The sequence below is a fragment of the Anthonomus grandis genome, chromosome 14 (assembly GCF_022605725.1).
Source record: "Anthonomus grandis grandis chromosome 14, icAntGran1.3, whole genome shotgun sequence".
In the NCBI taxonomy this organism is placed as follows: Eukaryota; Metazoa; Arthropoda; class Insecta; order Coleoptera; family Curculionidae; genus Anthonomus; species Anthonomus grandis.
The window spans coordinates 7,696,268-7,720,908 of NC_065559.1; the positions used below are offsets into that span (position 1 = coordinate 7,696,268).

The following is a 24,641-nucleotide window of genomic DNA, read 5'->3' on the forward strand; positions in this document are numbered from 1 at the left end:
ATACTTTCCTAGTTTTTTGAGAAGGGTCTGGAGATTTATGCAATCAGAGGCTTTAATCAAGTCGCAAAACGTTACAGAATTAAATTGCACTACACTTTGGCAGTCGGCAAAGATATAGTTAGTTCGCAGAATAAATTTTTCAATAATTTTTGATATGATAGGCAACAAAGAGATTGGGCTATAATTTTTGGGTAGTTATGTGTTGCCCTTCTTGAATAGTGGGAAAACAATTGTCATTTTCAAGTTTTCTGGGAATGTATTTTTATTGCCTAAAATTAATTAACTCAATATTAGTTAGATTAATTTCTCTGTTCCGGTATTGCTTCTTCAAAAAGGGCTTTGCTACTCCCAACTTTTTGATAACACCTCAAATTATTACCGAAATCCTAATTAGTTTATCACGGCTATATCTCATGTATACCTCTTAAAGGCATTCGATATATAAAACTATAACTGGAAAGCATTGCCTTTCTCTCGGTCAACGGATGGTCCTTTCCTTTCCTCCTAAAGCGTTTCCAAGAGTCCTTCCCTCTTCTAGCTAGTGGTTAGCTGATTCTATATATTAACTATGGATAATGGTTGATATATCCCAAGCTCAATCATCCTCTAACTCAGTATACACTGTTGCATAGAGGTTAGAAAGAGATAGCATAGAGGTTAGATAGAGGAAGAAAAAGAAGCTACTAAAGAAGACACTTTAGAGGTAGGCATAGAAATGGGTTTCAGTAGCTTTGAAGCTTAGACCATGGTTCATCTAGAGTAGATAGACAATACGAAGAACAAACTATATTTGAACAAAGCCAAAGATTGGATTTTTTGATAACCTATTGAGCTTTCTATATGCTGCTGACCGTTGCATATCCGATGTTTCTTAAAAGTTCTTATTTGGGCACGTCTGAATAATATTGTATAATTTCACTCCTATTTCGAATAAAGCAAGTAGGCACACCGCACGACATCTCTGGCGATGCGTGGAAAGTTAGCGAATCTTTCGGAACAGTGGTCTGCCGAGTATATAAGGAGTCGTGTCGCCGCTAGGAGGCCAGGTGACAGTTCAGTTTAAGTTCAGTTGGAATATTGGCGCCACTTTTAAACCGAGGTAAATAGTAGTAAATAAATTCTATTTATGCCGGAATCCTAAATAGCTCATCACGGATATTAAGTATGAATTATGCCATATGCATCGCGAACTCCATCTGCCTCAATCTCAGTACAAACTCTGGATGAGGGAGGGGTTAGAACAGAAAAAGAAGCCATCACTGAAGTAGAGACCTTAGAGGCAGGTACAAAAATGGGTTTCAATAGCCTGGAAGCTTAGACCATGGGTACACCTAGATTAGATAGATAATACGAAGAACGAATCATAACTGAACAAAGCCAATGTTTAGGTTCTTTGATAACTTTAAATTCTTTTTATATGCTACTAACGTTTGTATGTCTGATATTTCTTAAGAGTTCCTATTTAATATTTTCAATAACGACGTGTGTGAATAATATTATATAATTTGACTTCTATTTCGAATAAAGCAAGTGGGCACACCGCACGACATCTCTCGAGAGACGTGGAAAGTTAGCAAATCTTCCGGAACAATGGTCTGCTGAGTATATAAGGAGCCGCGTTACCGCTAGGAGGGCAGTTGACAGTTCAGTTTGAGTTCAGTTGGAATATTGGCGCCACTTTTAAATCGACATAAACAGTAGTAAATAAATACTATTTATGTCGGAATCCTAAACAGCTCATCACGGATATTAACTATGAATTATGCCAGAGGCATCACATTCTTTCCTATTTGATATTTTGAATAACGACGTGTGTGAATACTATTATATAATTTGACTTCTATTTCGAATAAAGCAAGTGGGGTGTGCCTACTTGCACGACATCTTTGGGGATGCGTGGAAAGTTAGCAAATCTTCTGAAACAGTGGTCTGCCAAGTATATAAGGATTCGCGTCGCCGCTAGGAGGCCAGTTGACAGTTTAGTTTGAGTTCAGTTGGAATATTGGCGCGACTTTTAAATCGACATCAATAGTAGTAAATAAATAATATTTATGTCGGAATTCTAAACAGCTCATCACGTATATTAACTATGAATTATGCCAGATGCATCACGAACTCTATCTCCCTCTAACTCAATACACACCTTGGAACGGGGGATGGGTTAGAAAAGACAAAGGAGCCATCACTGAAGTAGAGACCTTAGAGGCAGGTACAAAATTGGGTTTCAATAGCCTAAAAGCTTAGACCATGGGTTCACCTAGATTAGATAGACAATACGAAGAACGAACCATAACTGAACAAAACCAAATATTTAGGTTCTTTGATAACTTAATGATCTTTCTATATGCTGCTGAGGTTTGCATATCCGATGATTCCTAAGAGTTCCTATTTCATATTTTGAATAACGACGTGTGTGATCACTATTATATAATTTGACTTTTATTCGGAATAAAGCACGTGTGCATACCGCACGACATCTTTGGAGATGCGTGGAAAGTTAGCGAATCTTCCGAAACTAGTGGTCTGCCGAGTATATAAGAAGCCGCATCGCCGCTAGGAGGCCAGATGACAGTTCAGTTTGAGTTCAGTGGGAATATTGGCACCACTTTTAAACTGACATAAATACCATGTTAATATATATGTCTCATAGTCTTAGTAATTATGTTTTGTAGAGTAAATGTGTAAACAAATAATACGACTTTTTTTGTGCATCGAGTGTTTTTATTTTATTACACCTAGCGAACGGTAAAAACGCTGCATTAAAAACCACCTACTATAAAAACGCATCAAAGTTACAGTATGCTTCAATAGTTTCTTATTCCAATGACAACATGCTTATACTGAGAAATTTAGAAGACAAGAGAAACTTTTAAAATTACGTCATTTTTATGAATATATTCCTATTTATAGCAAAGAATGATTTCATATACTTTTACATAATAACTAAATAAATTATAACAAACTTATGACTTTATCTTAACAATATACAAAAAAAAACATCGCTACATATTTTCAGGTTGGTACGAGGACAACTGGTGGGAAATGAACTTGGACAAAGAAAACATCGAATGTTCCCCGGAACAGATGAGGACAGCGTCAGAAGGTACTTCCAGCTTATTAATTTTAATTACCAGTACATAATTTATAAAAATACATGATTTTCTTTTAAGGACATCTCACCACAGAGGCCTTAATGTGGAACCAAGACGAAGACGAAAAAACAATCTCGGGAATGACCTCAAGAGACTTTAGACATAAACTGAACGACGCGTTAAGACGTAGCGGATTCGATATTGATAAAAGTCGTTATCCCGAGGGATACCAGGAGGCGCCGCTTGCTTATGATGCCGTTTGGTCAGTGGCGCTAGGTAAATATTTCATTTTTTTTAATAAATAATTACATTACATTATATTTTATTTTTATTAAAGCCTTTAATAAGACGATGGACCGCCTCAGCCAAATTGGAAAAAGCTTAAAAGACTTTAACTATAATAATAAGGATATAGCGGATAATATTTATTCGGCAATGAATTCTACTCAATTTTTAGGAGTTTCGGTAAGTATTAATTTAAAGAAATGAATAGAAAACATTTAGAAAATCCAGATTCCCTTAAACTTTGGGAAAGTTTAGGTGAGATTCTGATCAAGAGTTATCATGGGCATGACTCTCCTTTAAAAGTTTATTTAGAGCTATATGCTATTGAATCAACGCTAGTGGCGCGATCTTATGACGATGTCGCGCAACAACTTCAGTCAATTGTGCTGTTAATGATTTTTTGATACACATATTGCCGCTATTTGTTTTTTTTTTAATAATTTGAAATTGCAAAAAAGTCGTGAAACTCGATTCGTTTTAACGGTAGTCAATCAAATATGCGTGTGAAGCTAACGTCCGATCGGTTGATGGCAGCCAAAATTTTGAACGCAATATAAGTAGTTAGTTGCAAAACGGCTCTCTTATAAAAACTCTTATAGGATTTAAATAAAAATGTATATGGGCATCTAGGATAAATATATTAATTTATATACAGGGTGTTACCTAACTACGGTACGAAACTATACAGGGTGAATTGTTAGGTCGTTTTATGAAAAAAAGTTCCTATGAACGTATGTCGGGAGTTGCTTTGTTTCTGAGATACAGGGCGATAAAGGCTCAAAAAAAATAACGGTATTTTAAAAATACTATAACTATCCTTAAACCGATTTGGTTGAAATTTGGTGCAGTTATTTGGAGTTATAAGACGCTTATTTAGCTGTAACTAGATTGAAATTATTAGGTCCAGTGGCGTGTCAGTGGGCACCACATGCTTATTGTTGAGAAAAAAACAAGGCCAATAGTTAATTGTTTTGCAGCTTTTTATTTATTTTTTAGTATTTAAGCAACTAAAAATACAACTTTTTCGTATCTGTCAGTAACAAAGACATATTGCTCGTAGTTTGGTTTATTTATTTGAGTTTTAAGTAAATTTTGTGTTTTTTGAGCTTTAAATTTTCGACCTGCAATCGGAAATTATATCCTTTTCTAAAATCTTTGACGTAAATACGTTTGAAGGGTCAGTATTTCGGTTAAGAGAAAATATGAAAAAATTAGCAACGCTGCATATGTTATACAATGATGTACATCGAAATTTATTTGGCATTAATTATATGTCAATGGAAGTACAAAATGGATAATTTTTTCTTCTCAAAAAACTAAACTCAGGAACTAAAATATTTATAAATTTGTAAAAGAAAGAGAAAACTTCATTCAGTCCATCAATATGAATATTATTTAATGTTCCAAACGCGATATATTTTTGGTTATTTTAAATACAAATTCTAAGTTTCTAAAAAACTTTTTAATTACGTTTACCAACATCTTCTCCCAAGGGAAGAGACTATATAATTTAGAGCCCCGTCCGTTAATTAACTACGAGGCTGATGACGTGTTAATTAAGTAAGACAAAAAACTGAAAATTACAAAATTCCTTTTGACGAAGCACTATATTTAATTAGATTCCGTCGATCGTTCAGGGCAGTTTGCACGTTTTACAGTCAATTGAACCGGGTAAACGATTTCTGTTTACAATGCTCTTTGAAGTTTTGAGCGTAATAGGTTTTATTCGATCGATTAATGTACACAAAAACCTTTTCTAAATTCGTTTTTATTATAACATTCTTAAAAAATAAAACTCTTTTCATACCATGGAATCTAATAACTTTTAGACCCTTACATCCTACTTATCCCTAAACGTAATAAACTGAGCCATTTAGCAAAAAAAAAACACCAAACTAAAGCAATTTCTTTTCGTGTAAAAAAAAGAGGATTTCACTTTCGGAGTCTAGCAAGCAATTTTCAATTGACCATCGAGAAAAATGCTCTTGTTTATTAAATTTTCGTGGAGTGGCCATTGGGATCCTGAATACAGCGATCCAATTGTTTTTGTCTCGGTCCGCCATTATACTTTTCCTTTGTTAGTTAAAATAAAGGAAACCCATCCTTTCCAATTAGCTTAATTTCTGCACACACTGCGGGTATTAATTTGCCTAATTGAAGAGAATCTGCTTTTGTGGTTTTAAATACTTTATTTAACTTTATACGCAGCATATGATATATGGAGCCCAAACGCGTATTTGGTTTGATTTTGTATCAAATAATAAACCAACAGTAATTAAAGGAAAATAATTTAAGAGCAATATAATATATTTAGCAATATAATATATAATATATTTTATATTTATATTTTATAAGTATTTTTAAGCCATAAAATTTACGTATATTAAAACTAGGGGAAAGGCGGGAGGTTTGGGACGGGTTTGGTTTGGGATACTTTTAAATTAACCGCTAAAATATTTTACGGTAGTTCTCATAAATACACACCAGGTGGCTTTAAGACGTAAGTTAAATGTGGACTGCATGAAAATAACTTTTTTTTTTTAATTTATTTATCTTAAAAGCGAAGATTACAACTGTCAATAAAGATATTTTTTTTAATTTACAGATTTTTTTTTGCATCATGGAGCACTTTTTGATGTATAAAAAAAAATGAGTTTTGAGGGTCCATAACCCTTACACTACCCGATGTCACAATTGTGACTTCCTTATTTACTAGTGTTATAAGGATCAAAAAATTTTTAATCTGGGTAGAGAACCATGCGACATGATTGTGAATAGTGCATTTTATAGGTGTGCACCCGCAAATCGTTTATTTTGCCGGGAGTGCATTCTTGTCATAACCTGAAAAGTTTCAGATTATTTTCAACAATGGCTCGTGCAGGTAAGTTATTATTTATTTATAGAATTTAGGGGAAAAAAGAAGTGCCTAATATTAAATAGGTATAATAATAAACTTCAATTAAGTGTATTGTTTTTAGAGATTGAAAATATCTTTAAAATTGTTGATTCTAAGAATGGTTTTGTTATGTATATCACAATTGTGAGCCACGGGACTTAACGTGGTTTGGTTTTACTTAAGTTGGATACAATTAATTCTTTGTTACAAGAAGAAGTAAGGAAATTATTGATTTGGACCATCTAAGGGATGACGAGGAGGCATTGTTCCAACTTCTAGACGAAGTTGGATCGGATTTAGAGTCCGAGGATGAAGAAGATGAGTTTGAAATTCACGAAGAGATCCCAATTGTAGCACCAAATGAAGCTGATAGCTCTTCAGATTCAGAAGATGATTTACCCCTCATACATTTCCAGACTCTCCAGTGGAAGCATGGAAACTTTAGAAGCAAAGATTTTCCTGTAAAAGAGGACTATACTCCATCCATCGTAAAAACTCCAAATGATTTTTTTGCTAAATATTTGGATGATGATTTTTTTGAGTCCGCCGCAAATTTCACTTCCCAGTATTTCTTGCAACAAAATGCAAAAGAAAACAACTTTACCTCTCAAGAAATAAAGAAATTTTTCGGAATGAATGCTTTGATGGGATGTATTCATCTTCCAAGGATACATATGTATTGGAATGGAAAATATAAGTTCCCATTAATTGATGGAGTCATGACCCAACAAAGGTTTTACTTGATACGTGTAAATTTACATGTCGTTGACAATCTTAGCGTATCAGAAGAGGAACAAAAAAAGAATAGATTGTGGAGAATACAGCCGGTAATTGATTTGGTTCGCAATAGATGTAAAGCCATTGAAAAAAAAGAAAAGACAGCTTTTTCTATTGACGAACAAATGATTCCTTTTTTGGGAAGATGTCCAGTTCGACAATTTGTTAAAAATAAACCAAGACCAGTGGGACTGAGTAATTTCGTTCTTACGACATCCGACGGACTGGTATTGGATTTTGAAATCTACCAGGGCAATACTACTCCACTAAAAGATAGGGATTTAGGCTTGGGACCCTCAATAATATTGCGTATAGCAGAAACATTACCTCAAAATAGTTACCTGTATTTTGACAGATACTTTTCAACAGCTTTGATGAACAAATTGATGAGTTTGAATATAGATGCAACTGCTACAATTATGTCCAACAGAGTGAAAGTGAGGGTTTGATTTTAAAAAAGACAGTTTAATGAATAGGGGAGAGTCAGAAGAAGTTGGTAGAACCGATAATAATTTTTGCATTATAAAGTGGAAAGATAATAAATCTGTTTTAATGATATCCACAGCTTTTGGAAGACAGCCAGAAACTGAGGTGAAAACATGGGTGGTGTAGATGTTTGCGACCAAATGATGGAATACTATTGATCTTTCTTTCGAACCCGGAAATGGACTCTTAAAGCCATCCTACATTTATTTGACTTAGCAACAGTAAACAGCTGGATGAAGTATCGAAGGGATTGTTATATCAAAACCTTCAAAGCAAAGATATTATGGATCTTTTGGAATTTAGACTTAATCTTGGAGAATATCTGATTGCCGCTACTAAGAAGCGTGTATTGGAGGAAATAGAATGCCAAGAAAATATAGAGGAAGAGACTAGCGTTAAAGGAAACGAAATAAAAAAGAGAAGAATGCCTTTCAGTTTGCCCTGTGCAGACAAACGCTTTGATGCTTTTGAACACTGGCCAAAGAAATGAAGAACCCAATTAAATGCAGGTTAGAAGAGTGCAAAAGTCGGTCCAGAATGCGTTGCCTAAAATGTAATGTTTTTCTTTGTTTAACCAAAGATAAAAACTGTTTTATTTTATTCCATACAAAGTAATAAATTTTGTTTTACAATTGTGCTTTTCTAATATTGGCTCCCTAGACACACAATTGTGTACTCCCTAAATCCCTCCCTTAACCCTTTCGAATATTTTTTAAAATAATTTTCCGTACCTTTTGATTCAACTTTATCGGCGTAGAAATAAATATAAACCCCAAACTCAATTTTTCTTATCTCGGTACTGTAAGGGATAAGGGATTTATCGCAAATATTATTTAAGAAAAAAAAGTACACTACTGAGTTTTCTTAAGACAAATTTAATTTTTTAAATCCTTGTTTAGTTTTGAGCAAACTTGTATTCTTGAGTTTTTTTATTTATATATCTTATTTGGTATAATTGTTGTTGCGTACACATTAATGTATTTCCGATTTTTTTGTAAATTTCTTTGTGTATGATATTCTATTATTACACTTTAAGATATATACATGTATGAAAATTATGTCGTATCCTACACAGTGGTCTAAAGTGATCGAGTCTAAAGACTAGCTATGTAAATCCCAATCTTTTTATATGCCGAAATTTTCTTCCTTGTGTAAAAAGAATCGTATATGATATACGTAAGAATCGTATATTTTAGAGTTTGATAAATATACCTTGACCATATACGGTTAATAAATATACTAATTGTTTTAATTCAGGATTTGTAGTTTTGAACATAGATAATGAAAAGCTGTCCAGAACCAAAAAAAAAACTGAATTTTTTCAAAACTTATTGCCTTATGCCAAAAAAGATGATACCAAAAATATAGATTTTTCTTAGATAATAATTTTTTGCAAAAAACCCATTTTTCATTAACCCTACCCTTACCCCCCCACCCACCCCATACAACTTACCACTAAGAAATTGTTTTCCAAAATAATACCTATGAATAACAGCTGGTTTCGTCTTTAATATCTAATCTAATGACACATTTTCTTTATTAAAATTTAAAATAATTATATTATGTATATAAATAAATATTTAATACAAAAACAGTGCTTTTAGATTGGATATGGTGGATGAAACACGGTGATTTTTTAAAAGAATTTCTTACTGGACAAATGTTTGGGGTGGTTGGGGGGGTAAGGGTCGTGTTGATAAAAAACACTGTTTTTTTAAATTTGACATAGTTTTATATATAAATATTAATTATAAAAACAGCGTTATTAGATGGGATTAATGGAAGAAAAACAGTGATTTTTTAAAACTTTATGAAATATTTGAGGTATAATTTTCGAGTTTAAAAACCAAATATGCAAGTTCCGTGTCAATTTTTTTAAATGCCAAAATTTTCTCCCTTTTGTAAACAGAGTGGTATATATTATAATACGTATACTCTACAGTTCATTAAATATACCTTGACCATATACGGTTAATAAATATACCAATTGTTTGAATTTTAAAATTGTATTTTTAAACCTAGATAATGAAAAGCTGTCTAGAACAAGAAAAAACTGATTTTTTTTTTAACTTTTTGACTTATGTTAAGAAAACTGAATTTTCATTTATTTGCCATAAAATTAGGTCACAACTATAATAATAATAATAATATTCTTTATTTAGCATAAATAGCTACATACAAAAACAACAAATTTCCCAAAAAATTAACAAAAATAAAAATACATAATTAGGTTGCCATGTCGGCGACCTAAGCACCCCGCCACCAAAACTGGTTCAGAAATTATTAAAAATTACCACATACCCTAAAGCGCTCTTACTAAGTTTACAATAATATTATTAATTAATTAATTATTCATATACCCTTATAAATTAATCAATATACGCTTATTGTGTAAAAAATATAATATACATATGCACTTGAGGTTACTATTAACATATGGATCTAAACAAAAACAATTCATGTAATCAAAATTTGCAGTGCTCGCATATAACCATAAAATGTTACGCCAATAGGTGAATCTCGGTCATGAGGTCAATTACCTACGGGCTGATGAACTAGATCGAATACAGGGTGTCCTGGTTTTTTGGAAGAGACCATGTCAAATCCCGGTTAATCCATGAATACTTTTTCAGTATTCCGGTTGTTCCATGGATAGCAAACACAGCTCTTCTGCCACCCACAAACACCTCATCATTGATCTCGCTTCACTACAATATTTATCTGCACATATATTTACTATAATAATTCAAGCCACATACTAAAATTAAACTTAAAATAAGTGTTAAACTAAAATAGTGATCCTAAACAACATACTATAAAAAATAAACAAAATGAAAATTAAAAAAAAAACAATTAAAACATTTAGGCAAAGGTAACAAAATCCTAGGATAATATATGTGCCCTAACCAGCCTTTTAAAATTATTTACAGAATCACAGTCTCTTATGCTTGTTGGTAATCTATTAAAATCTTGTAAGCCTCTCTGTAGGACAGAATTTAATATCTGGTTAGAGTTACACCCATCGAGCAGTATGAAATTGTTACAGTTTCGAGTTTGATAATGATGAACATCTCTAAAACACTTCACCTTCTTACAAATATATGATGGTAACATATTATTTTTAACTTTATGCAAAAAAACATAGATGCTAAACATAATTTTTTGCTTAACAGACATCATATTCAGGACGGTATGCATCATTACGATTGGTGTATATCTATTGCATTTCAAAATAGTTCTCGTTGCTCTGTTCTGTAAACTGTAAATTGTATAAAATTGTTGAGTAAAATTCAAGATGCGGAGCTGCAATGCTATTATACAGTAATTGTCTTGTAGCCATTGATAATTATTTTCCTACTCTTGCAATGAAACCAATTTTTTTGGAAAATTTTCTAGTTATGTAATCAGCGTGTGCATAGAAATTTAAGTTACAATCAAATATTACTCCCAAGCATTTAATTTGACTCTCTTGCAATTTTCATAGCAATAGACCTTGCTTTTATATAGGGTTTTTTCATGCCTGCTTTAAAGTTTTTTCACATTTTACTTGAAAAGCTTAAGGTTATGTCAGAAAAGTATAGATCCAAAAACTATAGATTTTCTTTTCACCTAATTTTCGTGAGAAGAATTTTTTTTCACAGGTAATCATTTTCAATTTCATAATCAAACCCTATCCTTACCCACCCACTCCATACAACTTACCAGTAAGAAATTGTTAAGTCATACATAAATGGTCAGCATTATATAGTTTAAATAACGATTTCTATACAAGTATGAAATCCTTGGAAAAATTATAGCAATCCTGTTTACGCTTTAATCTTAAAATCTACAGGTTGTCTTTAGGGCTTATTTTTCCTGATCGAACATTTAACCACCATAAGTAGAATTGTTATAACCTAACATTGTAAATTTCGTATTCTAGAGACTATAGTTGATTATGAATTATTTGAATCTTTCCATGTATTTATTTATTGTTTTATAAACCTAAAAAATATTCAATTATTTACATCTTTTTTTAACAATCAGTGTAAAAATAATACAACATCTATGTTACCTCACTCTAAAGAGACTAATTCAATTTTATCAGGAGCATCTTCTATCGCTGAACACTAAAGGATTTCCATTAAACCGACATCGGATTTATCCATCAACGAGAGGAAGATAATTGAAACTCGGGTTTCTAATCAATACTTGAAAGTTTAACGATCGTCTAACTATAATTATTGAGAGTTAATTTTGGAACCATTTAAGTTTGTTGTTCGTTACCACCTTGAGCTCATTTCGATATCGTTATTGATAGTTTTCATTCTTTTAAATTAAAACTAATAATATTTAAAAACTTCCTCCAGTTTTTCTTTAATTATTTCCCCTTAAAGAGGCACTATTTTACTTTTTAATTTTTAAAAGATAGAGCTTTTAGCAAGTACAAACATTAAATTTAAAAGATTAAAATCAAAGGGTCTGTGTTTCCAGTCTGTTTAAAACGTAAAGTTCTTATTCTTTCTGGATCTTTCTAGTTTAATTAGTATTATATAAAAAGCATTCGTGGATAAATTTGAAGTTTGTTTGCATTAATTTGATTTTAAACTTGTGTATTTTTTTCTTAATTTAGTATAAGTTTACCATTACCTGACAGGGTAAATACATGTAGAGAAAAAAATAAAATAAAACTAATACAGGTCAAAATATAACATCTGCCATTCCATCTTACAGAAAAGAAAAAAATCATAGAAAAGATGAATCATATTAGACAATAATAAATAAAATTGCTAAAGGTCGTTTATCAAATCAGCTTAAAAGAAATACGGGTGTACTAATAGCAGTTAAAAGAAGTTGTAAGTCAAGAGTGATAAATTTGGCAACAGAGCACTCAGAAGAGATTTCTAAGTGCGAATCTGTTTGCGCAGTATTTCTCTTCAACATATTCACATACAACTGAGCAGCAAGTATCAATAATTAATAGCAATATGTCTGTATTCAAAAATATGGTACAAACTAATAAACTCTAGGGTAACGGGTACAGTTGTGGGCCAGGGGACAGTTATTGTCCACTTAATATTACTGTATATTTTAAGAAACTGGAATCAAATCCTGGAAAAATTATAAATTCTTTAAATAGTGGCAACATTTTACAAACAGACAAGCATCTGTCAAAATTTAATGAATTCAGTCGTAAATCTTTCGCAGGTATGTTAATGTCACGCTGCTTTGTCGGTATAGACTTTTGATACCATTTTTAGGAACTTCACGTGTGTAATAGCACAGATGTAAATAGCTTCGCACTGTAATAGCTCACATGTAATAGCTCGTGCGGAGCTATTTACATCTGTGGTAATAGCATCTAGAAAGGTATGTATATTTTCAGTTTTATTTATTATTCTGAAGAATTTTTTGCATACATGTTTTATAGATATAGTTAACCTAATAGTTTCTAACTTTTTTAACAGTAAATTTATCTAAATGTACGTATTTTTTAACCGGCCCATGACTGTAACCACAAAATTTGACTTATTGCAGTTTGTCTATTTGACTTATTGCAGTCATTGGCCGGGTGGCCAATGACTATATTTTCTTTAGAAACATGTTTTTTTTTATAAATGCAACATTTTATTTATCGTTTAAACGTTAATTGCAACTTTCTTAAAACATTGTGGCTTTAACTATGTTACTAATAATAATTGGCCATGACTGGCCATGAATAATTGTAACTTTGGAATAGCCAATAACTATAGCAAAATTATTTTTTTTTAATAAATACGATACCTACATAGTTTTAGAATATTAGCTACCTATTGTTGTTTACCTTCTTATAATTCTTATTTTTTAAATTAAAAAACACCCTATTTAAAATTTAAATGAAAATCTTATACCCTTTCCCCCATTTGTATCTGCATTATTTAGGGCCACTGCCCAACACTCATTGGCGTAACTTAAGTTTGACTTGAGTTAAATTTTAACATCGGTTTTTTAACTTTAGTCAAACTTCACACGGTTCTCTAATGTGCTGGGCAAGTTGCTCTTAAAGTTTAAAAATAACCATGTTTACGTAAAGTAAAGGTTTTTTTTCAGCCATGCCAAAAGTTGTGAAGTCCGAACATTATCAAAAAAAGTATAACGAAGATGATATTTCGAAGACTTTGCAAGCTATTGCAGAGGGTTTAAGTGAGAGAAGAGCATCACTAGAATTTCGTGTTCCTAGATCAACTATGCAGTTCCGCTGCAGCGAAAAATTCAAAAATAAAACATTGGATCAAATAAAAGATTGGATTAAAACCAGTCAATCCAAAGGCTGCATGTAGAGGACATACAAGATAGCGTTAAGCAGTTTTTGGATAATAACCCACGCCCCAATGTACCTTTTAAGGAAAATAGACCTGGAAGAGGTTAGTTTAGAGCATTTCTACGAAGACACCGCGACATTACTTTTAGAACACCTGAAGCTATAACAATAGCTAGCTTTGCTATTTCAGAAGGTGATTTACGTAAATGATTTACAGATATTGAAAACTATTTGGTTAAAAGGGGATATAATCACATTTAAAATGATCCAACCAGAGTGTTTAATGGTGACGAAACCTGTTTTCTGCTTTGCCCAAAAAATAAGCGTGTTTTAGCTGCCAAAGGTTCAAAAAATGTATACGAAATAGAACACAATTCTAAATTTAATCTAACTGTTATGTTTACTTTTTCTGCGGCGGGTGAAATTACACCACCTATGATTATTTACCCTAATAAGAGGCTACCTATGTAGGTAACCAATTCAGTTCCTGATAATTGGGGGGTTGGGTGTAGTGATAATGGCTGGATAAAGAACAATAACTTTTACGAATATGTTGGAAATGTTCTTTATAAATATTTGCTTAATAAAGGAACTGAATTTCCTATAATTTTATTTGTTGACGGTCACGTTACTCATCTCACATATCCAACAGGTGGACTATGTTTCAAATTAGGTATTATTCTTGTAGCACTATATCCAAATGCAAAAAGAATTTTACAGCCGGCCGATGTATCTGCATTTAAGCCCCTAAAACTATATTGGAATAAAGCAGTACTAAAATTTCGAAGAGAGTACCCAAAGAGTGTTATAACCAAAGAAAATTTTGCCCCTATACTTTCAACAGCTTTGAACGAATTAAGACCTGAAGTTATTCAAAACGGTTTTCGAGCATTTTTTCCATTCCAAAATTTTGCCCCTATACTTTCAACAGCTTTGAACGAATTAAGACCTGAAGTTATTCAAAACGGTTTTCGAGCATTTTTTCCATGGAATGTCTCGGCCATAGATTTTTCCAAATGTACGGGCTAAGTAAAGGCTAGAAATAATAATTTGGATCCTTTTAATACATTGGTTGGTAATAGTAATTCTATTGCATCCGGATCAATAACTTTCGACGAATTCTCCTCAGTTGTTGGTTTAGAAAAAATTACCCTTTTTAAAAATTTGAATGAAGTTAGTAGTCCCAGTGAAGATCTTCAAATGTTGTTTAAATTATATAAGATGTTTTTAAATAAATACATGAAAAAAATCAATATCGTTAATATAGATGAACCCGAGGATCAACCAAACTTCAAAAATTTTGAGATAGAAAATATTCCTATAATATTAGAAGAAGACCTAAATGAGAAACTTAATTTAACTGATGCTAACAGTGCAAATCCCTACTGTAATTTCTCTAGTGGTAACACCAAAAGTATTAAAAACGATGATCATGTAGCTTCAGAAGACTTGCTTCTTTCATCTGAACAAAATAAGTCCTTGAGCGAGAAAAACTTCCCTTTGTGTTAACATCTACAGTTAGAAAAAATGCAGAGAAAGCTAAAATAGAAAAAAAAATTGAATTAGAGGAAAAGAAAAAATGAAAAGAAGAACGTTTAAGGCAACAAGAAATAAAGAGTAAGGGAAAAATGGTAAAAGGAGAAGCAAATAAAAAAAGTTCTAGTTATATAGAAGATAAAACAATTCCTAATTTATTACTAGAAAGACATATTACTAACAGTATTGACCTTCAGGAAAAACAAATTCCATCCAATTGTTCAGAAAAACTAAGTGCTGATATGAAGGAAAATTCTGATGCTAACTTAGATTTAACAAATAACACCAACGAACATTTTTCTAATTAGAATATAACTATTTTAAAAAGCAATGTAAAAGTACATTTGTCAAAAACTACTTCTTCTTCTAACACACTAAACTCAGATTTTAAAAAGGTCGAATTGATTTTTCCCAAATCTTCAGAGACTTCTTATAAAACCTCTTTAAATCAAAATTCTGATTTTCTGTCTTCTCCACTAAAACCAATAGAACCAGTTGATATCAATGATGTTTCACCTGTAAATTATTTAAGCTTACCTTATTCAACAAAAAAAAAATATTCACACCTGATGAGAAAGCAAAACAAGTTAACGTTCTTTCCAATTTTTCTATTAAACTTCCAAATAGTTTAAACATGCTACTAAAAAATATAAAAGTATCAACGGGCTTATGTCACAATTGTTTATTTAATATGACCATAAGGAAAACTGGAATTCGTTGCATTAATTGTACTCGACTGTTTCATGACACTTGTGTAGAAAAAAATTGTGATAACTTAATACTTAACAATACATTTTTATGTAAATCTTGTAAATTATAAATAACTAGCTTTTAAGTATACATTTTCGTTGTTATAACAACCTATATCCTTATATATCCATATATTCTTATATATCCTTACTTATTCTTATCTATTATTTTTAATACCTATATCGTTGTTATAATGCCAAAGTAAGTGCGAAAGTTGTAGTGATATTTTTAATTTTTTTATCTTTTATAGATTTTATACTACTTGTAGGTATTTAGATATTTTTGTTTTTAGAATCTCTACTTATGTTTGTATCTCTAGTTATAAATGGCCAATTACTGTCAAAACGCATGGCTGATTACTATATAAGGCTGGCCAATGACTGTAGTTTTTATCAGGATCTCTTTTATGTTTAAATATTTTTTTTATTTGTTATGTTTAGTTAATAATTTTTTATTTGAGTTATTTTCTTATGTGTCCTCGATGCTTTAAACTAAATAAAACAGGTTTATTCTAAATTGTTTTAATTATGGTCTCTATTCAACACAGGAACATTGCTTAACTGGCCTATAACTGAACCCGTTACAAAATCTCTGACATCGTAGAGAAGTTACGTCATATAGATTCGCATACACCTTGATAGTATTCCTTTACTATTCTTGTGCATTTGCGCTATCAATGGCCAATTTATAATATTACTCTTGAAACTGAAGTATTTCCTTGGTATTGAAAATAATCTTTTTTAGAGCTAATTTACAATATTAGCGGAGATAAAAATAATGTTGAGAATTATCAATCAGTAACGCTTATCTCATTTTGAATGAAATTTTGCCTATGTAGGGTAACTGGTACAGTTGTTGGCCGGTCACTAGTGATTAGCCAAAGTGATTTACAAAATTCCGAAATAATAAGCTTTTTAAAAATTAAAAGGAAATATTATTATTTGCATTGCAATCTGGCAACATTGATATTTATTTTCTCTGTCATCTATCTCAGTCAAGATTTTCTTGTTGTTACGCCATGTGTGGTTCGAAGCCTAACAGGTGCATCCACTTTTAAGGATTTTACAAGGAATTTGTTAAGGGAAGCTATAAACAAGGTTAGTTATCCTGGGTAATAGTATTGTTCTATATTTGTATATTACACTTTTATAGCGATTTAGAAGAATATTTCTTAGATTATTGGTGGTTTCAAAAGTAAGGTTATATATTTTGGCGATGAAAATTTAGTGGCCAACGACTGTGTTTAAAAAATATCCGTGTTATACTGATTGGCCTGCCGGCCAATTACTGTACTTACTTTAAATTAAAATATTTATTAAAGCCTAGTTTGGTCCAAGAAAACATATCTTATGCACTTTTTTAGAAAAATTATGGCAATTACCAGTGGTTGGCCGACTGGCAGTCAGGGTGGCCAATAATTGTAATGTGTAATTTTGAATTCCTCATTTCAATTGTTGGCCAATTATTAGCTAATATAATTATAAAGGTAATATTATTAGTATTAAATTATTTTTATTTCTAGATTAAAATGCCAAAAGTTCAGAAAGATAAAAACTATTGCAAAAAATACATCGAACAAGATCTGCAATCTGCTTTTCAGGCCATGGAAAATGGCATGAGCCAACGAAAAGTCGCCGAACAATTTAGTGTGCTATGAGCAACACTGCAGTTTAGAGCAGGCGAGAAAAAAACGGCCCTTGGCCCCAATCCTATTCTTTCTTTGGAGGAAGAGAATCGTTTAGAGAATTGGGATTAAAACATGCCAAGACAAAGGTTTTCCAGTAAGAGTAGAAGATATACAAGATTCAGTTAAAGGTTTTCCGGACGCAAATCCACGTGCCAATCCTTTTACTGACAATCGGCCCGGTAGAGGTTGGTATAGATCCTTTTTAAAGCGACACCCAGGTTTAAGCGAGAGAACTGCAGAGGCAGTGACAGCAGCAAGTTCAGTTGTGTCAAAAAAAAGATTTAAAAAAATGGTAAAAAGGTTACAGTGAAGTTCTTCAAGACTCTTCAAGTGTTTTAAAGGGGGATGAAACCTGCTTTTCCTTGTGCCCCAAGGATAAACGAGTGTTAGCTGTCAGGGGAAGCAAAAATGTATATCAAATAGAGCATCACTCAAAAGTAAATTTGACAGTTATGTTTACTTTCGCAGCATCCGGAGAAGTAACAGCCCCAATGGTTTTTTACCCTTATAAACAGATTTCTGGCAATGTCGTAAATTCAGTTCCACGAGAATGGGGCGTAGGATGTAGCAATACGGGGTGGATGAAAAATGGAAACTTCTATGAATACATAGGAAATGTCTTATATAAATACTTAGGAGCAAAAAACACCAAATTTCCTGTTATTTTATTTGTTTATGGACATAAGACTCATTTAACCATTCAAACTAGTGAATTATGTTTAAAGTTACAAATCATTTTAGTGACATTATATCCCAACGCGACCAGAACTATGCAGACAGCAGATGTGGCTGCATTTAAACCGTTAAAGGTGAATTGGAATCGGGCAGTGTTAAAGTTTAGACGAGATAATCCAAACTCAGTAGTTACTAAGGAGAATTTTGCATTGGTACTAAATACATCCATTAGTGAATTAAAATCAGATTTCATCGTTTATGGCTTTAAAGCTTCCGGATTATACCCGTGGAATCCCGAAGCAATCGACTATTCCAAATGTTTAGGAAATATTAACGACCCCAGCAAAGGTATTAATTGGAATATTTCTGGAAAACAAATATTAGAGGAGCCGCAAAAATATTATAATTTAAAAGTCTAGAAAATTCCGAAGAACTAATTGGAGATTCAAAATTGCTCTTCAGAATATTTAATTTATTTCAAACTAACCAACCCACAACACAGCTTACAGAAACCAATGGAATTACAAATGATAAACAAGATATCTCTGTCACCAAAAAAAATAGCTTCAGATATTTTACATGAGCCTTCAGAGAGCAATGAAATTACAAATGATAAACAAGATATCTCTGTCACCAAAAAAAATAGCTTCAGATATTTTACATGAGCCTTCAGATAGCAATGAAATCATATGCAACGTACAAGATATTCCTATTATCACGGAAGACGATCTACTTTTGGATTTTAGAGTACAACTTCCAAAACGGTGATATCACCGTTTTCTGGTGCCTTAAAAAGGGATGAGGTTGTTAATTTACATTGACTTCTCCAAGGCGTTTGATACGATGAGTCAAATTTTCCTCGACAAAGTCCCTGCTTATAGGATAGACCAATGTTACTTTCGTATAACAACATTACGATCTCTTATTCTGCTCTGATAAAAGACGCTGACCTTCGCACTTTCACTCAAGCTAAATACCTTGAAGTAACTGCTATAGACTGCCAAGATTCAGACCAAAAAAACCAAAGTCTTACTTTCTCATCTTCACTCCCTTGGAACAAACTTTCCAAAAGTATTAAAATAAAGTAATAGAAGTAAAAATTATAAGAATTTTTTTCCAAAAAAAAATAATAGCACAAACAGTATAATATCATTAATTAAAAATATTACTATTAGGGTTACACAAAATCTAATAAAAAGTATTTTAAAATTTAAATTACAAAAAAAACAACCATTTTTAAAGGCATCTTAAAACTCATTTTAACCCACGTTAAAACCCACATCAATCCAGATAACAAGCTTAAAATCAATCTGCTGTAATTATTATTAGTCCAAAGAGCCATGCTATTAAGCCCTCAGGTTTCTTTTATCTTACCGAAAGATAATTGCTAGAAAAAGTCTTAATTATCTGAAATGATTTTCCGTTTTTCTCTCTTTCATTAATGGCCTGGTGTTTAACGAGATTTTCACCCCAGAAGTATCTTGGCAAGAAATCGAAATTAGTGTAGAGATTTTAATTTAATTTTTTTAATAAAAGATTGTTTTAAATTATTCATAAAAGCTAATTTTCTTTTTATCAAAAAATCCAAGTACTCAATCTTCTTCGGACACACGGTATACCAAACCTATGTCAAAATATTTTCTAAAAGAGTTTAATATTAATGTCGCAGTTCAAAATAAGATGGATCGAGTCGGGGTTATTCGATAGTAAACAAATCATCGGAGAAGAAAACACGGGTCAATTTATTTTTTGTTTTTAAAATATACTATTACTTGAATGACGTATTGAGTTACTGCTCTTATAGTTTCGGTTTGTTTATCTCTTGTTAAACTTTAAAGGATCACGTCATAATGGAGTTTTTTTGTAGTGTTATTTATTTACTACTTTTTTCTTTAATTTCTCGTTAGAACATACTAAGTTGCTCAGCATAAAGAGAAATTTTTATATTTAATTTTTTTAAAGTTATTATTAATTAATAAATCTGGGTTAAATAATTTTGAATCATGTTTTGTTATTTAGATGTCCTATTAACACTTTTATTTAAAATAAGCAAACTTATATTTTTGCTGTTTTTTTTCCATAATACAAATAAGAATTCTAATTTCCTCAACAGACTTAAATGTAAGAGTTTTTTTTTTCATATTTTTTAAATTTTTTGTTTATTTTCTTTTTAATTTTCTCTCACATTTTAATTTTTCTTTTGGGATTAAATATTTTCTATTTTATTATTTGTCCACCCAATGATGCCATAACGTCTTAACAAAATTGACTCCAATATTATAAACCATAAAAAAAACTCAAGAAAATCAACAAAAAAAAAATTTAATTAGAACTTTAACTCCTGAACAAGTATTGAAATTTAAAATTGTTTGTTTTTATATATTTATAGCAAATTTAATAAAAAAAAATCGTACGTTTACTATTATTAAAAACACGAATAAGGTATATTTTTCATTTTTTCTTAGTATTCAGCCAAATATAATGTAGCATTTTTTCCGGCTTATTAATGTGTGAAATAAAATATTCCATACACTATAATAGATTAAATAATTTATTAACACATTAATACTACTAAACACGTTCACTTACGAGTACTAGACATATTTATTTCCGCTGTCTTTATTTACAATTATTTATGTCTGATTTAAATTTCGCGTAAAAAACGTTTATTATGGACTTACACTACAAAGGTGTCAAGACTTAACTGAACTAATTTTGCTATTCAGCTATGTTAGCAGGTTCTCAGAGACCTGTTAACACGACTAACAAATTTGGTAATCGTGCATGTCAATTCTATTACGCCATGGAGAAATCTGTATAAGTAACATCAACTTGACCTGCCTCTAATACTGGATAATGATTCTGTAGGAATAAATAAAGCATCTTCACACCACAAGTACATTCTGCACCGACTTCATCCAGCATTTTCGAAAAACAAACTAATTCTATTCGATACTGATTCCTTATATTGTTCATTAATAATTTATCTACAGTATTGCTTGCATGAGGCAACCACAATATTAAGCTGCACTAATTTACTTTATAACCGTACAACTTGTATCGTTAAATTCGATAACATCAATTTTGCTATAAATGCCAATAAAATCCAATTTCCTTGTCTTCCGGCAAAGTGCCCCTGATAAGCCAGTTTGAGGCCTCTTTAGTAGATTAGGTTGGTAAAAGCGGTCGCGTGACAAAACTCTATGTAACTTTAATGGTCTATACGTTATCGCCCGTATTATTGCTCGCTCTAATTAGTACAGTTGCTTTTGTAAATTCATCTTTTAGCCGCTCGATGTTTCTTGCCAAGTTTCCAGAAATACAATCAGATTTATTGTTTTATTAAGGTTTTATTAGCCTCGTCAGTCATACGTCAACTTACCGTTATTAGACGTTTTTATACAAAGTGATCGTGACTATGAATTCTTAAATAGCAAACAAACAAAATAGTTTTAGACTGTGTGCTAAAAATCAACCTCTATTTCCTAAATATCTAATTAAAATATAAGGTTTTATATTCTCCCTAACAAAATTCGAGAAAGCAAAGACGTAACAAAGAAAACCTGTTAATTCTACTCCTTTTGACATTTTAACCATAACAAAATACTTTAGACAGCTGAAATAATTAAATACTGGGAACATATCGTCTTTAGCTTCGTAATTAGGTCAAGCAATCTCATTTATTTTTTCTAATTATTCGACACGGGTCTCTATAAAGACCCCCCCCCAGTATTACCTAAGGGTTTTAATCGCTAATGAAATTTTACGATTTCAGGGAATAGTGGCGTTCAGCTCTCAAGGCGACCGTATAGCGCTCACGCAAATAGAACAGGTAATAAACGGCTCTTACGTTGTGCTTGGATATTACGACACACAGGCAGATAACTTGACGTGGAGGAATAAGGAGGTGTGGAGGGGTAAGCGCTTTTAAATGTCACCAATTTTTTGAGTTTATATATTATTTCTGATAAATATAGAATTTATTATGTGAAGGTTATACTCGTATATATTGAAATAGGAATTTCAAGGATAAGGTAGACATTGCCTCCTAAATAAAGAAATCCTAGTGAAGAGAAACTTGTATTTAGATATAACAACTCAATTAGATTATTTTACTTTAATTATTTTTGTTCAAAGACAAAAAGACAAGTTTATCCATAGCAAACTAAAATCAATTATCCTCTCTACCAGCAGAATACCTTCATCTCTAACGCCTAACGAGAAGGTCGCATCCCTATTTACGACCTTCCAGGTATATTTTCGAAAAAATGCTCGGATACATTATCTCCGAAGAAAAAAAAATTATACTACGAAATTTATTCTACGGTCAAATTACAACTAATAAAACCGAATTTCTAAAAATAATATAAAAATTCCATAAAGCTCTACGCTACAAGTAAAAGGAAAATTATCCGCAATCCGATTCCCTACATTCTAATTCGGGAATCAGAGGAAATCCTAGAAATCACAATTTTTGAAATGAAGAACAACAAATCTCCCGGAAAAGATAAAGGTCATTAAAGCTCTTAATCTGGATGGCGAACAGCTATTGCAGCCTTAACATTGTTAATGTATTAAAAATGTTTAATGAGTGTCTTACTCAAGTGTTTATGCAAAACACCACAATAAAGAAGCAATGCAATCATTACTCCATTACATAAAAAAGGACATAACCAATCTTGCAAATTAACATGCTCTGCGGTGTCACATGTACGAACTATTTACTAAGCGAAACTGGACCTTAATTAGACAAGAGAATATGGAAGCAGGTTATACGAAGAACGATTATGTTCAGATCCTAAAGAATCCTACACAAAGTCCATTGAATACAATAAATGATTTCCCTGATATTTATAGTATTCAAGAAATACGAAAAAGCCGTTGACAATATAAACCAGTACCTATCAGATGTTCAAATCACTCTCAATTGCAGAGTAGATCATCGTATATCTTAGTAATAACATCTATAGGTATATAAAAATGCCATAGCTAACGCAAAACTGCATGAGACAATAAATAAATTTTAAATAAATAGAGTACTTCAGAAGGGGAACACTTTTTGACTAAAATTGTTTACAAACCTGCTGATGTTTTAATCTCTAAATTTGAAAAATCATAAATCTTGAAAGCCTGACACACTTATAATTTGCAGATGATTCTAATATCATATTGCCCCGACCATGCTACTACAGATAAACTATACTTCCCATAAAGTCGGATCAAAAATTAATGTGATAAAAGCACAACTTATGACTAATTTGTACTTGATAAAGCAGTATACAACAGCAAGTAGAAGAAACTACCACGAACAAATATCTTGACCACGAAATCCATATAGACAGATATAATCAAACTTGCGAATAAGAGTAACTTGAGTCGCATTTACGAACTTAAGGCATATATTAAAATGAAATTTACCTGAAAATGATCAATTTGTGTTCATTAAACATTTTCAGGGATTGGGTAAAAAAAATAATTAAATTTATAATGGGTATATTGTCCTAAAAGTATCCTATTTGAAAATCTATTTTCAGCTTAATTACTAAAATATCTTTTATAACTTAATATCTTTTTTTTTTGATAAAGGTCTAATACCCTACCAACTTTTCAGTAAATCACACTAATAAAGGCTTGAAATGTGTGGAATTTTACCAGGGGCAATGGTTAAAAAGTGATTTTTTTTTAAAATCCAAGGCAATAATATACTATAGTAAAATGACATATATAGGATTATTTTCTTGTATCTTAATGTCAAATCTGGATCCTATTTTCCCATAATTTTAAATCCAGTTTTCAGAAAAGTCAACTTGTGTTGGGTTTATAATTGTGTATAATCCAGTGAAAATGCTCACATTTTAAGATTTTGTCCATAATTTTAGGTGCAATTTTCAGATAAGTTACTAAACTAGACCTTTATCCTTTTTTTATTATTTCTGTGTTACTTTTTAATTTTTTATTATGACAATACATAATTATATTTTCTTACTTGTGCATTATAAATTAATTATTAACCAATGGTTGAGTAGAATAGTTGTCGAGTATTGTTTGTACACTTATTTTTTCATTTACGCTGACAATTTTAATGAAGGTTTTATTTAATATTTAAATAGGCGTAAAATAAAATATTTTTGAATAAAGATAAATACATCACAGTAGAATGCCAACTATATAATATGA

General features: G+C 31.5%; 1 protein-coding gene across 1 annotated transcript in view; it reads left to right on the forward strand.

Annotated features, from left to right (window-relative positions):
- LOC126744564 (gamma-aminobutyric acid type B receptor subunit 1) overlaps window positions 1–24,641 on the forward strand; it is a 371,298-nt gene that overhangs the window by 316,662 nt on the left and 29,995 nt on the right. Inside the window, exons 6-9 of the mRNA XM_050452020.1 lie at window positions 3,017–3,103; window positions 3,171–3,368; window positions 3,430–3,557; window positions 22,240–22,381. Of these exons, the coding sequence (XP_050307977.1) occupies window positions 3,017–3,103; window positions 3,171–3,368; window positions 3,430–3,557; window positions 22,240–22,381 (555 nt within the window). The remainder of the gene's footprint in view (window positions 1–3,016; window positions 3,104–3,170; window positions 3,369–3,429; window positions 3,558–22,239; window positions 22,382–24,641) is intronic.